This window comes from Phocoena sinus, chromosome 10 (assembly GCF_008692025.1).
Source record: "Phocoena sinus isolate mPhoSin1 chromosome 10, mPhoSin1.pri, whole genome shotgun sequence".
In the NCBI taxonomy this organism is placed as follows: Eukaryota; Metazoa; Chordata; class Mammalia; order Artiodactyla; family Phocoenidae; genus Phocoena; species Phocoena sinus.
Genome location: NC_045772.1, coordinates 38,514,230 through 38,529,662, shown reverse-complemented (window position 1 = coordinate 38,529,662; position 15,433 = coordinate 38,514,230). Strand labels below are relative to the sequence as shown.

The 15,433-nt window shown below is 34.7% G+C and overlaps 1 protein-coding gene across 1 annotated transcript in view; it reads left to right on the top strand.

Moving 5' to 3' along the window:
• Nucleotides 1–15,433, top strand: part of LOC116761103 (phosphatidylinositol phosphatase PTPRQ-like) — a 206,463-nt gene that overhangs the window by 185,347 nt on the left and 5,683 nt on the right. The window contains 5 exon segments of the mRNA XM_032646871.1: nucleotides 1,961–2,037; nucleotides 8,328–8,462; nucleotides 8,714–8,839; nucleotides 9,652–9,800; nucleotides 13,360–13,495. Coding sequence (XP_032502762.1) covers nucleotides 1,961–2,037; nucleotides 8,328–8,462; nucleotides 8,714–8,839; nucleotides 9,652–9,800; nucleotides 13,360–13,495 — 623 coding nt within the window.

The following is a 15,433-nucleotide window of genomic DNA, read 5'->3' as shown; positions in this document are numbered from 1 at the left end:
AGAACGTGTTTTCTGTTCTATACAGCTTTATGAGTTCTATAAGCTTTCGTATAAGTTTTCCTCAGAGGATTCTACAAAATAAATATTATAACTATATTATATTATAGCTGAGGTAACAAAGGAACAGAGAAGTTAAGCAATTCGCCCAATGCCATAAATGGTAGATAGATCATCTGTAATTCAAACACAAACCCACATTTACCTATTTTTCCTTCAGTACTGAGTGCCTTCCCATTAAGATTAAAAACAAAACAAAACAAACAAAAAACCTTCAAAATAATTAAGTAGTAATAGATACTTTATATCATTCTCTTGTCTAGTTAAAATTAGCACTGGACATTTCAATTATAATACCAACTTGGTAAAAATTCTCAGGAAAAAATAATTTTTGATACCTTTCTTTGAAGAAAAGTAATGCGTAAAGGTTCTCTAATTTTGCCATACCTTAAAAGTCTAAAAAATAATAATTAAAAGTTGGTATTAAAGAAAGAATAGGCAGATAAATTAAGGGAAGAATATAAATGGTCCAGAAATAGACCTAAACACATAGAGAAAACTAGTGTGTGATAAAAGTGGTGTTTTGAACAAGGGAGTAAGGATGGACTATTTGTTGTTCCAAATGTTAACAAACAATAAAGGTAGATTTTACCTCATTCTGTTTCAAAAGAAAACAAAGCCCAATGGATCAAAAATCAAAATATTTAAAACAAAAGAAGAAAACCCTATTAACGTTCCAGAAGGAACTATGAATGAATTTGTGAAAATAAGAATATTGGTGTGACAAAGACCTTTGTATATATCACACAAGAAGCTATAGTGAAGCCATAATGAAAAATAATGAGAAATTTGATTACAAAATATATAAATTTTATCTATGGGAAGGTAGCTAGCAGATAAACTGATTAATAGATAGAGGCAAAGACAAACTAAAAGAAAAATTCAATACATGTAAAACATTCTTAGTATATTTTTAAAAATAGAAAAATAGTATCATATGAAAATGTAATTAATAGAAAATATATTTAAAATGGCCAAGGCATAAGCAAAGAAGCTCTTCACTCATATTTAAGAAAATCAATATAAATATTACGAGACATCAATTTCTATCTATCAAAAGGTCATAAATTAAAATGTTTAATAATATGACAGTGAAAGTAAGAGGAAACAGTTCAAGCACTTTTGTTCAGAGTGATATAACTTGAGAACAATTTGTCAGTATCTTTCAAATTTTGAGATGCACAATATGATTTGGGAATTTTACTGCTGGTAATGTACTCTACAAATAGAGTCCAACATATGTGCAAAAAGCCCAGTTATATTTATTCAGCTTTTTTTTTTTTTTTTCGCGGTACGCGGGCCTCTCACAGCTGTGGCCTCTCCCGTTGCGGAGCACAGGCTCCGGACGCGCAGGCCCAGCAGCCATGGCCCACGGGCCCAGCCGCTCCGCGGCACGTGGGATCCTCCCGGACCGGGGCACGAACCCGCGTCCCCTGCATCGGCAGGCGGACTCTCAACCACTGCGCCACCAGGGAAGCCCCTATTCAGCTTTTTATAATAACAAAATGAGATGAGTTTAAATCACCCTAAAGAGCTAAATAAGTATGTTATATTCAAACACTGAAATACTATATGGCTTTTTAAAGTAATGAGCTAGATATTGTTGTTTATGCTAATATGGAAAGATACAGGTAAATAAGAAATTTTTGCAGAATAGTGTGTATATTGCCCACTTGTGGTCAATTTTATATGAATATATATAGAAAATCCTGGAAATAAATACAAGAACATATTAATAGTCATTGTCTCTGGGTAGTGGAAATATGGAATACGAGGGAATTTCTATTTAAAATTTTAGAGCCGTCTATAATTTTTGATGTTATATCATGAACTTCTTTCTATTACTGCTATAGTAAGAAAGTAGCAAAGTGAATTAGCATTAATTTCTTATATTTTCTTCTAGATAACAATAACAGAGTGAAACTGATAGCTGATGCCAGTATTCCAGGATCGGATTATATTAATGCCAGCTATGTTTCTGTAAGTTGCTATTTTTATATATATTTTTGTAAAATATAAATACTGCAGTATTACTCTTCAAACTATTTAAAACAAGAAATTCATTACAACCTCTATGAATTTAATGTCCAGTTCCTTACAACAACATTATGTACCCCCATTTTATACATGGGGAAATGGAGGCTCCAAACAGAGATTGCAATTTACCCAATGATCATTTCACTAATAAGTGGCAGATGTACAACTTCTAGCTACACATCCCCTGGTCTTTCCACTATTTCCTACTTTGTCAGAATATTCTCTGTACACAATGAGGTCGGCCAACCTCTCTTTCAAAGAAAAATTAGTCATATGTACAGTCATGTCCATATAATATAAAAACCTATTATGCTCTTCCTCCCTTCTAGATTTTCAGTCCTTCTAGGGGACTATGATGCCTTGTTCTTTTCATCCTCAGCTACTTACAGAACGTGCACTCCATTGTAGCTACTCAACAAGCATATCTTAAGTGAACCAACATGGGGTGAACTGTGACATGCCTAGTATACTATGTTGCACATCATAGATAATAAATGCTTGCTGCATTGGACTGAAAGTTGAATAAACCAAAGTGTTTTAAGGATCTCTCCCTCTCCTTCTCCATGGCTCTTTTGTTCTCTCAATGCTCACCACTATCATAGGTACACAGAAACCTTAGATGCACCCAAGATCTCCACTTGGGTTGACACAATCACAAAATCCGAGAGTAGGAACTGCTTTTGTGGTTATTTAATCCAACCATTCACCCAGGAAATCTTTCTGAAAAATTACTTGTAATTAGATATTAGCCTTTCTTGGCACTGATTCACCTATTTCCTCCTTAAGGCAGATGATTCTATCACTGAACTACTCAAATACACAGTTGTTTTATAAAAACAAGATATGTTCCCTTACATTTTCACCACTGACTTCAATTCTAATACATACCAAGGTTAACTATGCTTCTTATGAATCTACAGAAACCTGAAGGTTCCCTCTACTGCCCACACTCCCACTGGTGTTTTATTTTTTCCTTATTCAGTCTTCTAACCCAGGCCCGCCATTTCATTTGGTCCCACTGGGGCTCTGCTTATGTGATGCTCCATCCTTTCCCCAACATCAAACATAACCTGTCCTATGTCCCATTCTCCCCAAGACTCTGTTAAGGGGGAAAAGAAGAATTCATCCTAAATTTTATATTGGTTGATAATTACTCCAAAATTACAATTATATATTGAATCCTATTGTGAAAGAAGTGAACAATGGGAGCATTTAAGATTTCTTAATAGGAGAAGTGACAGGGGAGTTGCAGAGGTTAATAAGGCATCCTTTGAATTTCATCCTATTTTTGTGCTAGAACTTTAAATCTATTTTGAAGAAAACCCAAAGTTACTATTGTGATGACATTTCATTCATTTATCAAATCATTGACTTCCCTGAAAATGTAATTCTTTTCTAAAGATTTTGGTGAAATCTTGTGCTTACCAATTTTAATTGTATCCTAAACAATATAGCATGTAGAAGTTTTACTTTGATTTGTAGAATGAGGCATATATACATTTAGATATTTAGAGTTAATCAATGATCATATATTTTGTGATACCATAGAACAGAGCAAGAACAAATTGTTGTATCAGTGATCTATTAATTCGTATCATTTTTATTCACCAATAAGTAGATACAAATGAATAGCTTATATCCTATAATGTTCATCCAGTTATGGGATGACAGTATAGGTTATGAATATGATTGGGAAGGCAACCAGACAGTTTTAGGAGGTATAACTGAACCACACATAAACAAAGGAATATTCATGAACCCCCAGGGTTCCCTCTAAATATTATAAGTTGTCAGGAGACAACCATAAGAAGATCAAAATACAGGATGAGCAATAAACTAAATCTGAGTACACATATATATATATATATATATATATATATATTCTGCTGTGGTCAAGTGATGTTGTAATATAATAAATTTTACAACAAAGTCACTATGACCCATATGTAATGATATGCGTAATCATTACTGAGCTACATGGTAAGCCGGCCTAGATGGAAAGCACTTTATATTAAGGCAGGTTTCAGTACTGGAGTGGGCAGTATGCTGTATTGCTTTTACTTCTAGGGATATCTCCTTCGCCTGGGATGTCAGGAACAGATGGAAATAGACAAAGTCATAATACCATAGTGGCCTCTCACTTCTCTATCCCCAAATTCAGGCAGTCTTCACCTCAGAAATAGTGAAGATTTCTCAGAATGAATGTTTGACACCCCAGTTTCCCCCAACTCCCCACTTTTGTTCCATGGCACCTCCATCTGAAAGTTCATGAACACTTGTTCCAGGAGAAAAAGAGAAAGGCCATCTACAAATGGACTCTGAATTCCTATTTCTTTGGAAGCTGGAGGAAAAGGGAGAAGAACTATAGAGCAAGGTAGAGAAAAAGCAAAATAACTAGTGTTTAGATGGAAAAGAAAAAGTGAAGTCTGGAGAATGGAAAAGGAAGACCAGTAGGTGGTCTGAAGGATGTACTTTAAGACTAGGAAACTCCAGGCCTGGGTCTGTAATTAGATTACTATATGTTTATCTCTCTGCCCTTGGCTCTTCTTGGGAATTGTGCTCCTGAAGCTAGGACTCAAAGAGAGCCTGGAAAATGCTGATTAAGGATGGACTGTGGAAGAGAGGTAGGGAGGAAAATAGATACTGCATCCTTGTAAACAACCACTAATTGCACACGTGACTTTAGGAATGTTTTCAAGAAAGCTAACAATAAGAACATTATGTAATGGGACAAGACCCCGACTCTGCCACCCCAGATTATCTCTCCTGTCAACCTGAGATGCCTGAAATTACTTCAATTTGAGGATGGCTTTTACCATAGCTGGAGATTGAAGATTAAAGGCTATGATGCAAAGGAGCTGTAATCGTATCACAAACATCAGATTTCGTCTACTCTGGTAGAAGATTATAGTACCAAAGGACACTGAATCCCTGAAAAAGGGAAATGCAAATAACTAGGAGAAACATTTAATAAATTGATCAATTACAGTTAATTGTCCTCACCCTTAAAACGCTTCCAGGACACCATTCTCTCGATTTTCCATCTACAGCTTTGACACTTTCATCTCAGTCTCGTTGGTTCTCTCTTATCTCCTTGGCCACCAAACACTGAAATTATCTGCAGCCCAATCCTTGAATTTACTTTTTCTTTCCAAACTCATTTCTTTGACGATCTCAACCATTCTTGTGATTTTAAGTAAGATCTATTTGGTAACTACTTTGAAATTATGTCTCTAGTTTGGACTTCTTTCTGAATTCCAAGCTCATATACCCAATTGCCTTCATGACATTCCTACTTGAATATCCAAAAGGAATTTCAAGTGTAATATTTCCATTATGAATTCTTGATTTTCCTTTTAACCTGCTTATCCTGGGTGTGGAGAAAAGGGAACCCACCTACATTGTTGGTGGGAATGTAAATTGGTGCAGCCACTGTGGAATACAGTATGGAGCTTCCTTAAAAAGCTAAAAATAGAATTACCATATGACCCAGCAATCCCACTCCTGAGCATATATCTGGAGAAAACTCTAATTCAAAAAGGTACTTGCACCCCAATGTTCACAGCAGCACTATTTACAGTAACCAAGACATGGAAGCAACCTACATGTCCATCGACAGGTGAACGGATAAAGATATGATGTATATATACATAGGAATATTACTTGACCATTAAAAAAGAATGAAATAATGCTATTTGCAGCAACATAGATGGACCCAGAGATTGTCATACTAAGTGAAGTAAGTCAGAAAGAGAAAGTGAAGTAAGTCAGAAAGAGAAAGAAAAAGACAGAAATACCATATGATATCACATATATGTGGAATGTAAAATATGATACAAATGATCTTATATACAAAACAGAAACAGACTCACAGACATAGAAAGCAAATTTATGGTTACCCAAGGGGAAACGGGGTAGGGGACAGATAAATTAGGCGTTCAAGATTAGCAGATACAAAGTACTATCTATAAAATAAACAACAACAAGGTCTTACTGTATAGCACAGGGAATGATATTCAATATCCTGCAATAAACCATAATGGAAAAGAATATGAAAAATATATGTATAACTGAATCACTTTGCTTTACACCAGAAACTAACACAACATTGCAAATCAACTATACTTAGGTTAAAAAAAGATTTTTTAAGTCTGCTCTTCCTGAAGTTTTCCCCATCTTCATTTGGAATCATTATTGACTTCTCTATTTTTCTTATACCCAGTATCCAATCCATAAGCAAATTCTCTTGGCTCTGTCTTCAGAATTTATCCAGATTTTATCACTTCTCACAATCCCCATTGCTATCGCCCAAACTAACCCTTGGTTGGATTGTTGCAATAACCTTCTAACTACTCTCCCTCCTTTCTCCTTTAAACCATATCAGCTTGTCTTACAGAAACCAGGATGAAACTCTTAAACCATATACTCTGTATGTTCAAAATCTTTCAAAGGCTTTCCATATCATTCAGAGTAAAATCCAAGATCTTATAATTACCTACTCTAGGACCTAAAGCACCATTGTCCTCCCTGCCTTGTTCTTTCCGACATCACCTTCTATTACTGTCCCCCTCATTCTAGCCACTTGCTGTTCTTAGAACATTCCAGACACATCTCTCCTTTAATGCTGTTATACTTGACTTTCTACCTGGAACACTTTTCCTTCAGATCTTGAAGGGATTACCCCCTTTCTGCTTCAGTTCTTTCCTCAGATTTCACCCATGAGTCTTTTCTGAACACCCTATTTTCTGAAAACTCTCTCTCACAACACATCACTTTTAAAAACTCTATGTAAATTGTTTATTTAATAGACTTATTAATAGGCTTGATGTCTATTTCCCCTAACTAGAATATAAGATAAATGAGAGTAGGAATTTTAGTCAGTGATGAATCCTCAGCTCCTAGAATAGTGCCTGACACACAGTAGACCTTCATAAATATTATTTGAATGGAGGAATGTGCATATTTTAAAAGTCTGCAGAGAAAGTGACTAAAATATTAATGGTGCTTCATTATGGATAGTGAGATTACAGATTAATTCCACATTCTATTATGTATTTTTCTGAATTTTCCAAACATTCTACACTGACTATATATTACTTTTTTAACCTAAAAAAAAAAAAACCTTTACAATGTAAAATAATTATATATTTCAACTGAGACTGGAAACATAGAAATGCTTTAGCATATAGTTTATTTAAGAGACTCAAGGTTTTATACCAGAAACTGTCACTGGGTGATTTTGGGAAAATCACCTCAAGTAGCTCATTATTCTTTAAAGTAAAATACACTAGTTGGATTAGATTTTAGGGCCCCTTGAACTTTAAAATGTATATTTATTCAGTGTAATACTATATTCTCTGGCTACTGAGACAATTCCAATTTAAAAATAAAATTCACCTTTAATCCTCATTCCTCAAAATATTTTGATGTTTGGAATACATGTAATTTCATTACTATATTTTATTTATACAGTACCTTTCTTTAAGAAAAATCCACAGATATTACTCAAGTGGCATACTTACATTCCAGGTGAATGGACTGAGTTTTAGAATAACTTGATAAAATCTACAAGAGCTATCATAATAGGGTTGAGACAAATCTCAGGTCCTATAGTAGTTAAATGAACCTTCTTATTATTCACATTACTCTTGGTTTGGAGCTCTGGAGAATAATTACTAATGCCATAGTTTACATAGATAAGTAATTTCTTGGAGAAAGAGTATGAAAATATCTGCACAATCTTTAAATATATGACAGTAACTTAGTGGAATGGGTAAGAGCGCTGGCTCTGGACTCAGACTACCTTACCAACTGTGAAATCTTCCACAAATTACTTCACATTCCTTAGCTTCAGTATCTTCCTCTCTAAAATGAGGATAATAATAGTTCTAATTCTCAAGGTTTTTATAAGAAACAAATTAATTGAAATACTAACTATAAGATGCTTAGCATATTGTCTGCTGTAAAGTGGTATTATTTTTTAGTCTTTACTGCTTTATTCAGAGTTAGAAATACATTTTAAGAACAGTTAGCTGTAATAGTATATTACATTGTGAGGTTAAAATTAATATTGGAAATTTTGAGTATCTATTATTATTTAGCATTCAAAAATGTACAATATTTTAAAATATTAGGTCATCTTAAACTAGTATGTTTTTCTTACGTTGCTCAAAAACTAAAAAATACTATATATATGTAAATATTGATGCAGTGTTATAATTATATCATTCTAGGGCTACTTATGTCCAAATGAATTCATTGCTACTCAAGGTCCGTTACCAGGAACAGTTGGGGATTTTTGGAGAATGGTGTGGGAAACCAGAGCGAAAACATTAGTAATGCTAACACAGTGTTTTGAAAAAGGGCGGGTAAGTTATTTGAAAATCTTTTCACAAAACTTTTACAATTCTGTTAATATATGTGTGACAATTTTAGCTAATACTTTGAGTCATCAATGACTTGGACATCTATAAAGCAGTTTTATCTTAGCAGCGATAACTGTGATATTTTATACACACACACACACACACACACACACACACACACACACACACACACAGACAAATGTATCTATATAAAACAACGGTTCTTATGACTGGTGATTCTTTTCTGAATACAGATCAGATGCCATCAGTATTGGCCAGAGGACAACAAACCAGTTACTGTCTTCGGAGATATAGTGATTACAAAGCTAATGGAGGATGTTCAAATAGATTGGACCATCAGAGATCTGAAAATTGAAAGGGTAAAAAAAACGAGAGGAAGTCAAACATGATATAAAATATGAATGGTCTAAATGTCTAAAGTAAAATTAATTTCTAGACATATTGCTTGATACCTGTATATTCAATAATGCTTTTCTATTATTTTCAAAATAGAAGTTTTGAATTGGCACCTGCCTTCAATATCTACGTCACTGTGTTTAATTCCAAATTATATAAAGTTCATATTAACCAGTTAATATCAAATTCTTAGGTAGACAGGGGAAGAAAAAGGAGGAAACAACTAGATCACTAAGTTTATCTTATTTTATAAAGAAACTGTAATATCTGATTTAAAACAGGAATTTCCCAAATCACTTATCTCTGTCTACACCCTAATAACTGGATTTTCTGTTTAATCCAGAACCAATACAGAAGCGATAGCATAGGATCCCACTTATATAATGTAAAGGCCTATAAACACAGAAAATGATATAAGGATCTTTATACTTTCTGACATTATCAGATACTCTATACTTGTGTTGTGAATAATTTGTGAGTGTGTTTAAGTTGTTAGGTCACAATTGTTCAAAATCTACTACTCTGGTGTTACAAAACGTTACATTATATTTGAATTTAAATACCCTACATTATCATCTGCTTGCAAGCCTTCTCATTGTTTGCATTCATACAGAAAGGCAATTTTCTTTATTGTAGCAATAGTAGAAGGCTTCTCTTATAGGAAATTATGAAAACACAGTTTCTTCTGTTTGGTAAATTGTCATTTTAAAAGATCACCTTGAAAACCTGGCAAGTCAGCTGTCTTACCATGTTTCTTTAATGTCATTTTGTCTAGCATGGGGATTGCATGACCATTAGACAGTGTAACTTTACTGCTTGGCCTGAGCATGGGGTTCCTGAAAACAGTACCCCTCTAGTTCACTTTGTGAAGTTGGTTCGAGCAAGCAGAGCACATGACACCACACCTATGGTTGTTCACTGCAGGTAAGAAAGAGAGATTTTTAGAACCTCTGAACGCTAGAAACACTAGAAATGGTACTGAAACTCAGCGTGACCTTTTTATTATCACGACACCATTGATTTTCTGGCAGAATGTTAATGTAGATTCAATCCAGCTTTTACTTTTCAGATATTTTACTGGTTATAACAAATCGAGATGTAGTTTTATAACAGGTTAGATGGTAGAGATAAAATGAGTAATGACTATGTCTAAAAGCAAGGGAAAATATATATCCTGGTACAGGAATTTTCCTGAAATCTTGACTGGATTATACCTCTCGAAGGCCTTCAAATTAAAAACGAAAGAATCGTAGCCCATTTTTGATGTGGCTACACATCAAATGGATGCGTCTGGGTATGTAGGATTTTTTTATTTTTACAAATAAACATCTGATCCTTCATTATTTCAACTGATATTAGTCTAATATACTAATTTAAACTTTTTTGCAAAAGCAAGTTTCTAGATTTGACTTACAAAGAATAAAGAAAATGAACTTTAAAATAAAGATCAAATTAAGTGACCAACCCAAGCATGATTCAAAGTTTTTACAAACTATTCAAATATCTTTCTTTGACCTAGCTTTTTGAATATGATAAATAGAATGTGACCATAAATGAAGATTTTTCCCCTCTTTATTTTCACTGGTATTTTATACCACTGAAATACCAATACTCCCCCGCAAAAAGAAATAAAACTCACAGTTGTTTAGAATTCAGAGTTCTGGACATATTGATATGATTTATGATTTATAACATGATATATCTAAGTCAATCTCAACATGAGTTTCGTCAACAGTTGTAGTTTGTAAATTAAAGAAAAAGTGGGTGATAATATACTGTTTTATGATTCCACTTATATGAGATACCTACAAGAGGTAAATTCATAGAGACAATAAACTGGAATTGTGGTTACTAGGGACTTGGGAGAGAGAGAAATGGAGAGTTACTGTTTAACGGATACATAGCTTCTGTCTGGGATGATGAAAATATTCTGGAAACAGATAGTGGTGTTGGCTGCACAAGACTGAATGTGCCTAATGCCACTGAATTGTGCACTTAAATATGGTTAAAATGGTAAATTTTATGTTAGGTATCTTTTGCTACAATAAAAAAATTTAAGTAACAATATCTTTTAACCCATTATTATTAATTATAATAATTCCAGAAATTAATTGATGGATAATTATTCTAATGGGAATATACTATAATTAATGTGGTTAAATATGTAAGAAAATATTAATCCATCCAACTTTTAAACTTTTTTTTTAGAGGAAAAAACTCAACATGTAATTTAAATGAGTCTACATCTTCCAGGAATATTTTAGATTTTTTAAATTGTAAGAGTAATACACAAATGCTTGCTCATTATGAGATATCTTTTTTACATTTAAAAAGCATATAGAATTAAAAGTAAAAGCCTCATTCTTACCCTCCCAATTCCATATCCCCTCCACATATATAAAATTTTTAACAGATCAGTATATAGTATAAATAGAATAACAGTTTGCTTATAAAGTCAGTGATTGATTTTAAACTGGCATCATTGATGATTAAAACGGATAGTAACCTTCCTTCAGCTTCTCCATATTTTACATATACACTGCCACTGGATTAAAACAGTGGATTTGGGCTTCCCTGGTGGCGCAGTGGTTGAGAGTCCGCCTGCCGATGCAGGGGACACGAGTTCGTGCCCCGGTCCGGGAAGATCCCACATGCCGCAGAGCGGCTGGGCCCATGAGCCATGGCCGCTGAGCCTGCGCGTCCAGAGCCTGTGCTCCGCAACGGGAGAGGCCACAACAGTGAGAGGCCCGCGTACCGCAAAAAAAAAAAAAAAAAAAAAAAACAGTGGATTTAAAAATCCATTAAAAAAGAAAAGTACCATCTCTCTTGTAGCCTCAAAAAGAGTAGTCTCCTCCTTTGTGATTTAAATACATAAAAGAGACCAGAGAAAAAGTATGCTTATATTAATGATCATTTTAAAATATCATTTTAAAACTGTCTACTAAATGATTACCTCCAACCCCAGCTTCTCACCTCAACTTTAGACTTATACATTTAACTTCCAGTTTAACCACAACATTCTGAAAATTTGATGTGTCCAAAACAGAACACTTAGATCAGTCTCCAAACTCCCTCCTTCTCATCCCCATCTTGGTAAACAGCAGTCCACTCTGCTTTGTACAGAAACCCTAGACTCATCTTCAACTCTCTGCTTCCTCTTACATTCCACATCCAACCCAACAGCAAATACTCTGATCCCTGCCCCCCATCACCTCTTCACACACTCTCCCCACCCTGGTCTCCTTGCTTTTCTTTGAACACACAGAACACTCTCCCACTCAGATCTGTTCTCTTCCTGCACCCTCAGGCTGTAATGCTTCTCTCCCAGGTACCCAGGTGGTGCACTCCCTAACCCTACTCAAGTTTCTTTTCAAATATCACATTGTCAGAGAACCTTTCTCTAATGACCCTGTCCTACCCTATCACCTTTCATCTCCTTAACCTAATTTATCTTTCTCCATAGCACTTATTGCGGCCGGGTGTATCCTATGCATGTTTCTTTGTTGTGTGGACTACCATTCTCCATCCTCTAGAATATAAGCTCCATAAGTTCAGGGACTTGGTACTGTTCACTGCTGTACCCCAGATGCCTAGGACAGTGTCTGACACTCAAAATATATTGAATGATGTAATGACTGATTACTCTGTTCGGGCATATATGTGTATGTGTTATAGTGATCAGATTTATGTTGTAATGCTATTTCTTAGGTTGAATCATAGGTATTGTCGACATTAGAGAATATTTTTCACCTACAAAGATGGCAGTTTCGTGATGTTCAAAATGACATTTAAGATTAGGTGACCTTTCAAATTTTTTTTTTTTTTTCAGATTTACTTCTTATATTAACCATTTAAGTACCTAGGAGTCTTGTCTTTCTAATTAGAATTTCTGAAAAAATCCTGTCAGGTTTATCAATTAACAGTTTATATGGAGCACATACCTGTCCTTCAGTATTAAACTAATTTCTTAAAAGGAAATAGCTTTCCAATTTTATTATCTATAGGAAGGAAAAGAAAATTCTAGGGAAGGTGAAAAGAACACATGAGAATCTATCAATGTGATGCAGAGGAAGTACTATATGGGCTAAATATTACAGTTGCCATTTTTCATGTTTAGTATTCCTATTGGTAACCAAAAATATATTCAATAAAAAGTTTCTGGGGTTAAGAATTTTCAATGACTTTTAAAAACTCTTCCCCATACTTCTCCAACTACAACCCTTAAAATATTATGAAAGAAGTGGGAAGGTTCAACTGGTTAAAAAAAAACTCAAATATTTGACAGAGTATTTAACGATAATCATCTTGCTCTGTCGAAACAGTCTTGGGAACAATATAAATCCAAAGAAGCTCCAAAGAAAATCCACCTTCAATAAGAAAAGAAACTATAATTTATTGCTATCATAGTTTACTTCCTTCATCACAATCAACATAAACAGGCTTTTTGCTGAATAATTTGCATGTAATTTCACTCTTCCTGCAGTGCTGGAGTTGGAAGAACTGGAGTTTTTATTGCTCTGGACCACTTAACACAACATATAAACGATCATGATTTTGTGGATATATATGGATTAGTAGCTGAACTGAGAAGTGAAAGAATGTGCATGGTACAAAACCTGGTAAGATATCTAAAACTTCAAGCAGTTATCAGCTCTAGAATTTCTGCCTGGAAGGATCTTAGTGGCAGCGATCTGGTAGACATGGACTTGAACTATTAGCAAAGCAGACATTCTCTTTTCCTACATTATAAACCTCTGGGTGGGGGCAGGGTCTTGGGGACGGCAGCTGATGGGGATTATAGGAGAACTGAAACCCACATGCCCCAGTTATCCTTCAGCACTGTTACTGACTACTCATCCTACCCTGTTTATACTGATAGGCATATAGAAAATAATTCATTAAATGGATTTGTCTTTAGCCTTTGGGAAGCTTAGAAAATGAACCAAATTAATTTCTTTTGTAAACATGCTAGAAGTTGTATTTGGGAAAAGTTTATTAACTATTACAGGTTTCTATGTATTTCACTTGTCCATATTTACCCCTTTTTATTAGTAGTACTAATAATGTTTGTTATAGCATGTCATCAACCAACTAACTGGGAGTTGTTTGTTTTGTTGTTCTGGTTTGGACGTAAAAATATTTTTAAAATATAGATTTTTGTCATTAAAAAAATCATACGATAGGGTGCTTCCCTGGTGGCGCAGTGGTTGAGTCTGCCTGCCAATGCAGGGGACACGGGTTCGTGCCCCGGTCTGGGAGGATCCCACATGCCGCGGAGCAGCTGGGCCCGTGAGCCATAGCCGCTGAGCCTGCAGGTCCAGAGCCTGTGCTCCGCAACGAGAGAGGCCACAACAGTGGGAGGCCCACGTACCGCAAAAAATAAAAATTAAAAAATTATACAGTATAATGGTAATGAAACTAAAAACCTTGTTGAGTGTCTAGTAGGTTCCAAGTATTATACTAGATCCTTTACATGTATTATCTTATTTAATTCTTTATTTGTAAGGCAGGGCCAATGAAACTAATCAACAGACTAGGTATTATGGTCTCTGCTTTACAAATAGGGAAGCAGATGTTCAAGAATTCAGTGATATTTAAAGGTCAGAGCTAAAATTCAAACCCAAGTCTGTCTAACTATAATACATAGGATGTTCCTGTCATATCTTTGGATTGATATTTTTATGCTACAGAGAGATTTTTCTCATAGTAAATATACAGTTCTTCTGTAACAGTATTTTCCAGGGTACCTACTAGAAAACACAAGTGGCTTTACAGTCATTAAAGGTATGAGAAAACAGGCTCTTTGCTAAAATAAGTTTGAGAAAGACTTTCTTAGAATTACAGCCTCTATGCTAATGTGCATTGACAATTATAAATACAGAGCCCTTGTGGACATTTCCCAGACTTATATGACTATGAAATCCTTGAACACTTTTTGACCCCAAAACTTATGATGCCATGATGTCATGGAACATTAATGTCCTTAGGAAGATACTGCTCTAGACCAGAGACATCCAAACTTTTAGGAACACACATCCCTTTCAGGAGAAATGTTTGAGCATTCAACTCCAATACATATATATTTATTCTTAAAATGTAGATTGTGCAATTATGTAAATTATAAAGCGTACACAAGAAATTGAAAAACATGAGATAAAGGTCAAATAAGCAATTCTGACAACCTTGCTAATACTGGTGGCTTCATATTATCATAAGGTATTTTCAAAAGATAAATACTTAGCAGAAAATAATTGTTTCAATAGTGGTTTTAAATGCATGTTTTAAATTCTTTGTCATTTTTTAAAAAAGTGATCTAGCTTTTTGTCAGATCTGATTACGCTGTTGTTGCTTTCACCTCACAGCATGGCTCTAAGACGGTTATTCTAGGAGCATGAAAAGTGTCAGCACTGCCATTTTATTGTCATTCATTGGTGCTTGCCTGACGGATCTTATCTTTAATCCACAGTCTCTTTGTAGGAATCTTTTTAAGCCACTTCAGTTATGTGATGGCTAGGTAAAACTAGGTACTGTAATCCATGTGCATTCCCTTATATGCT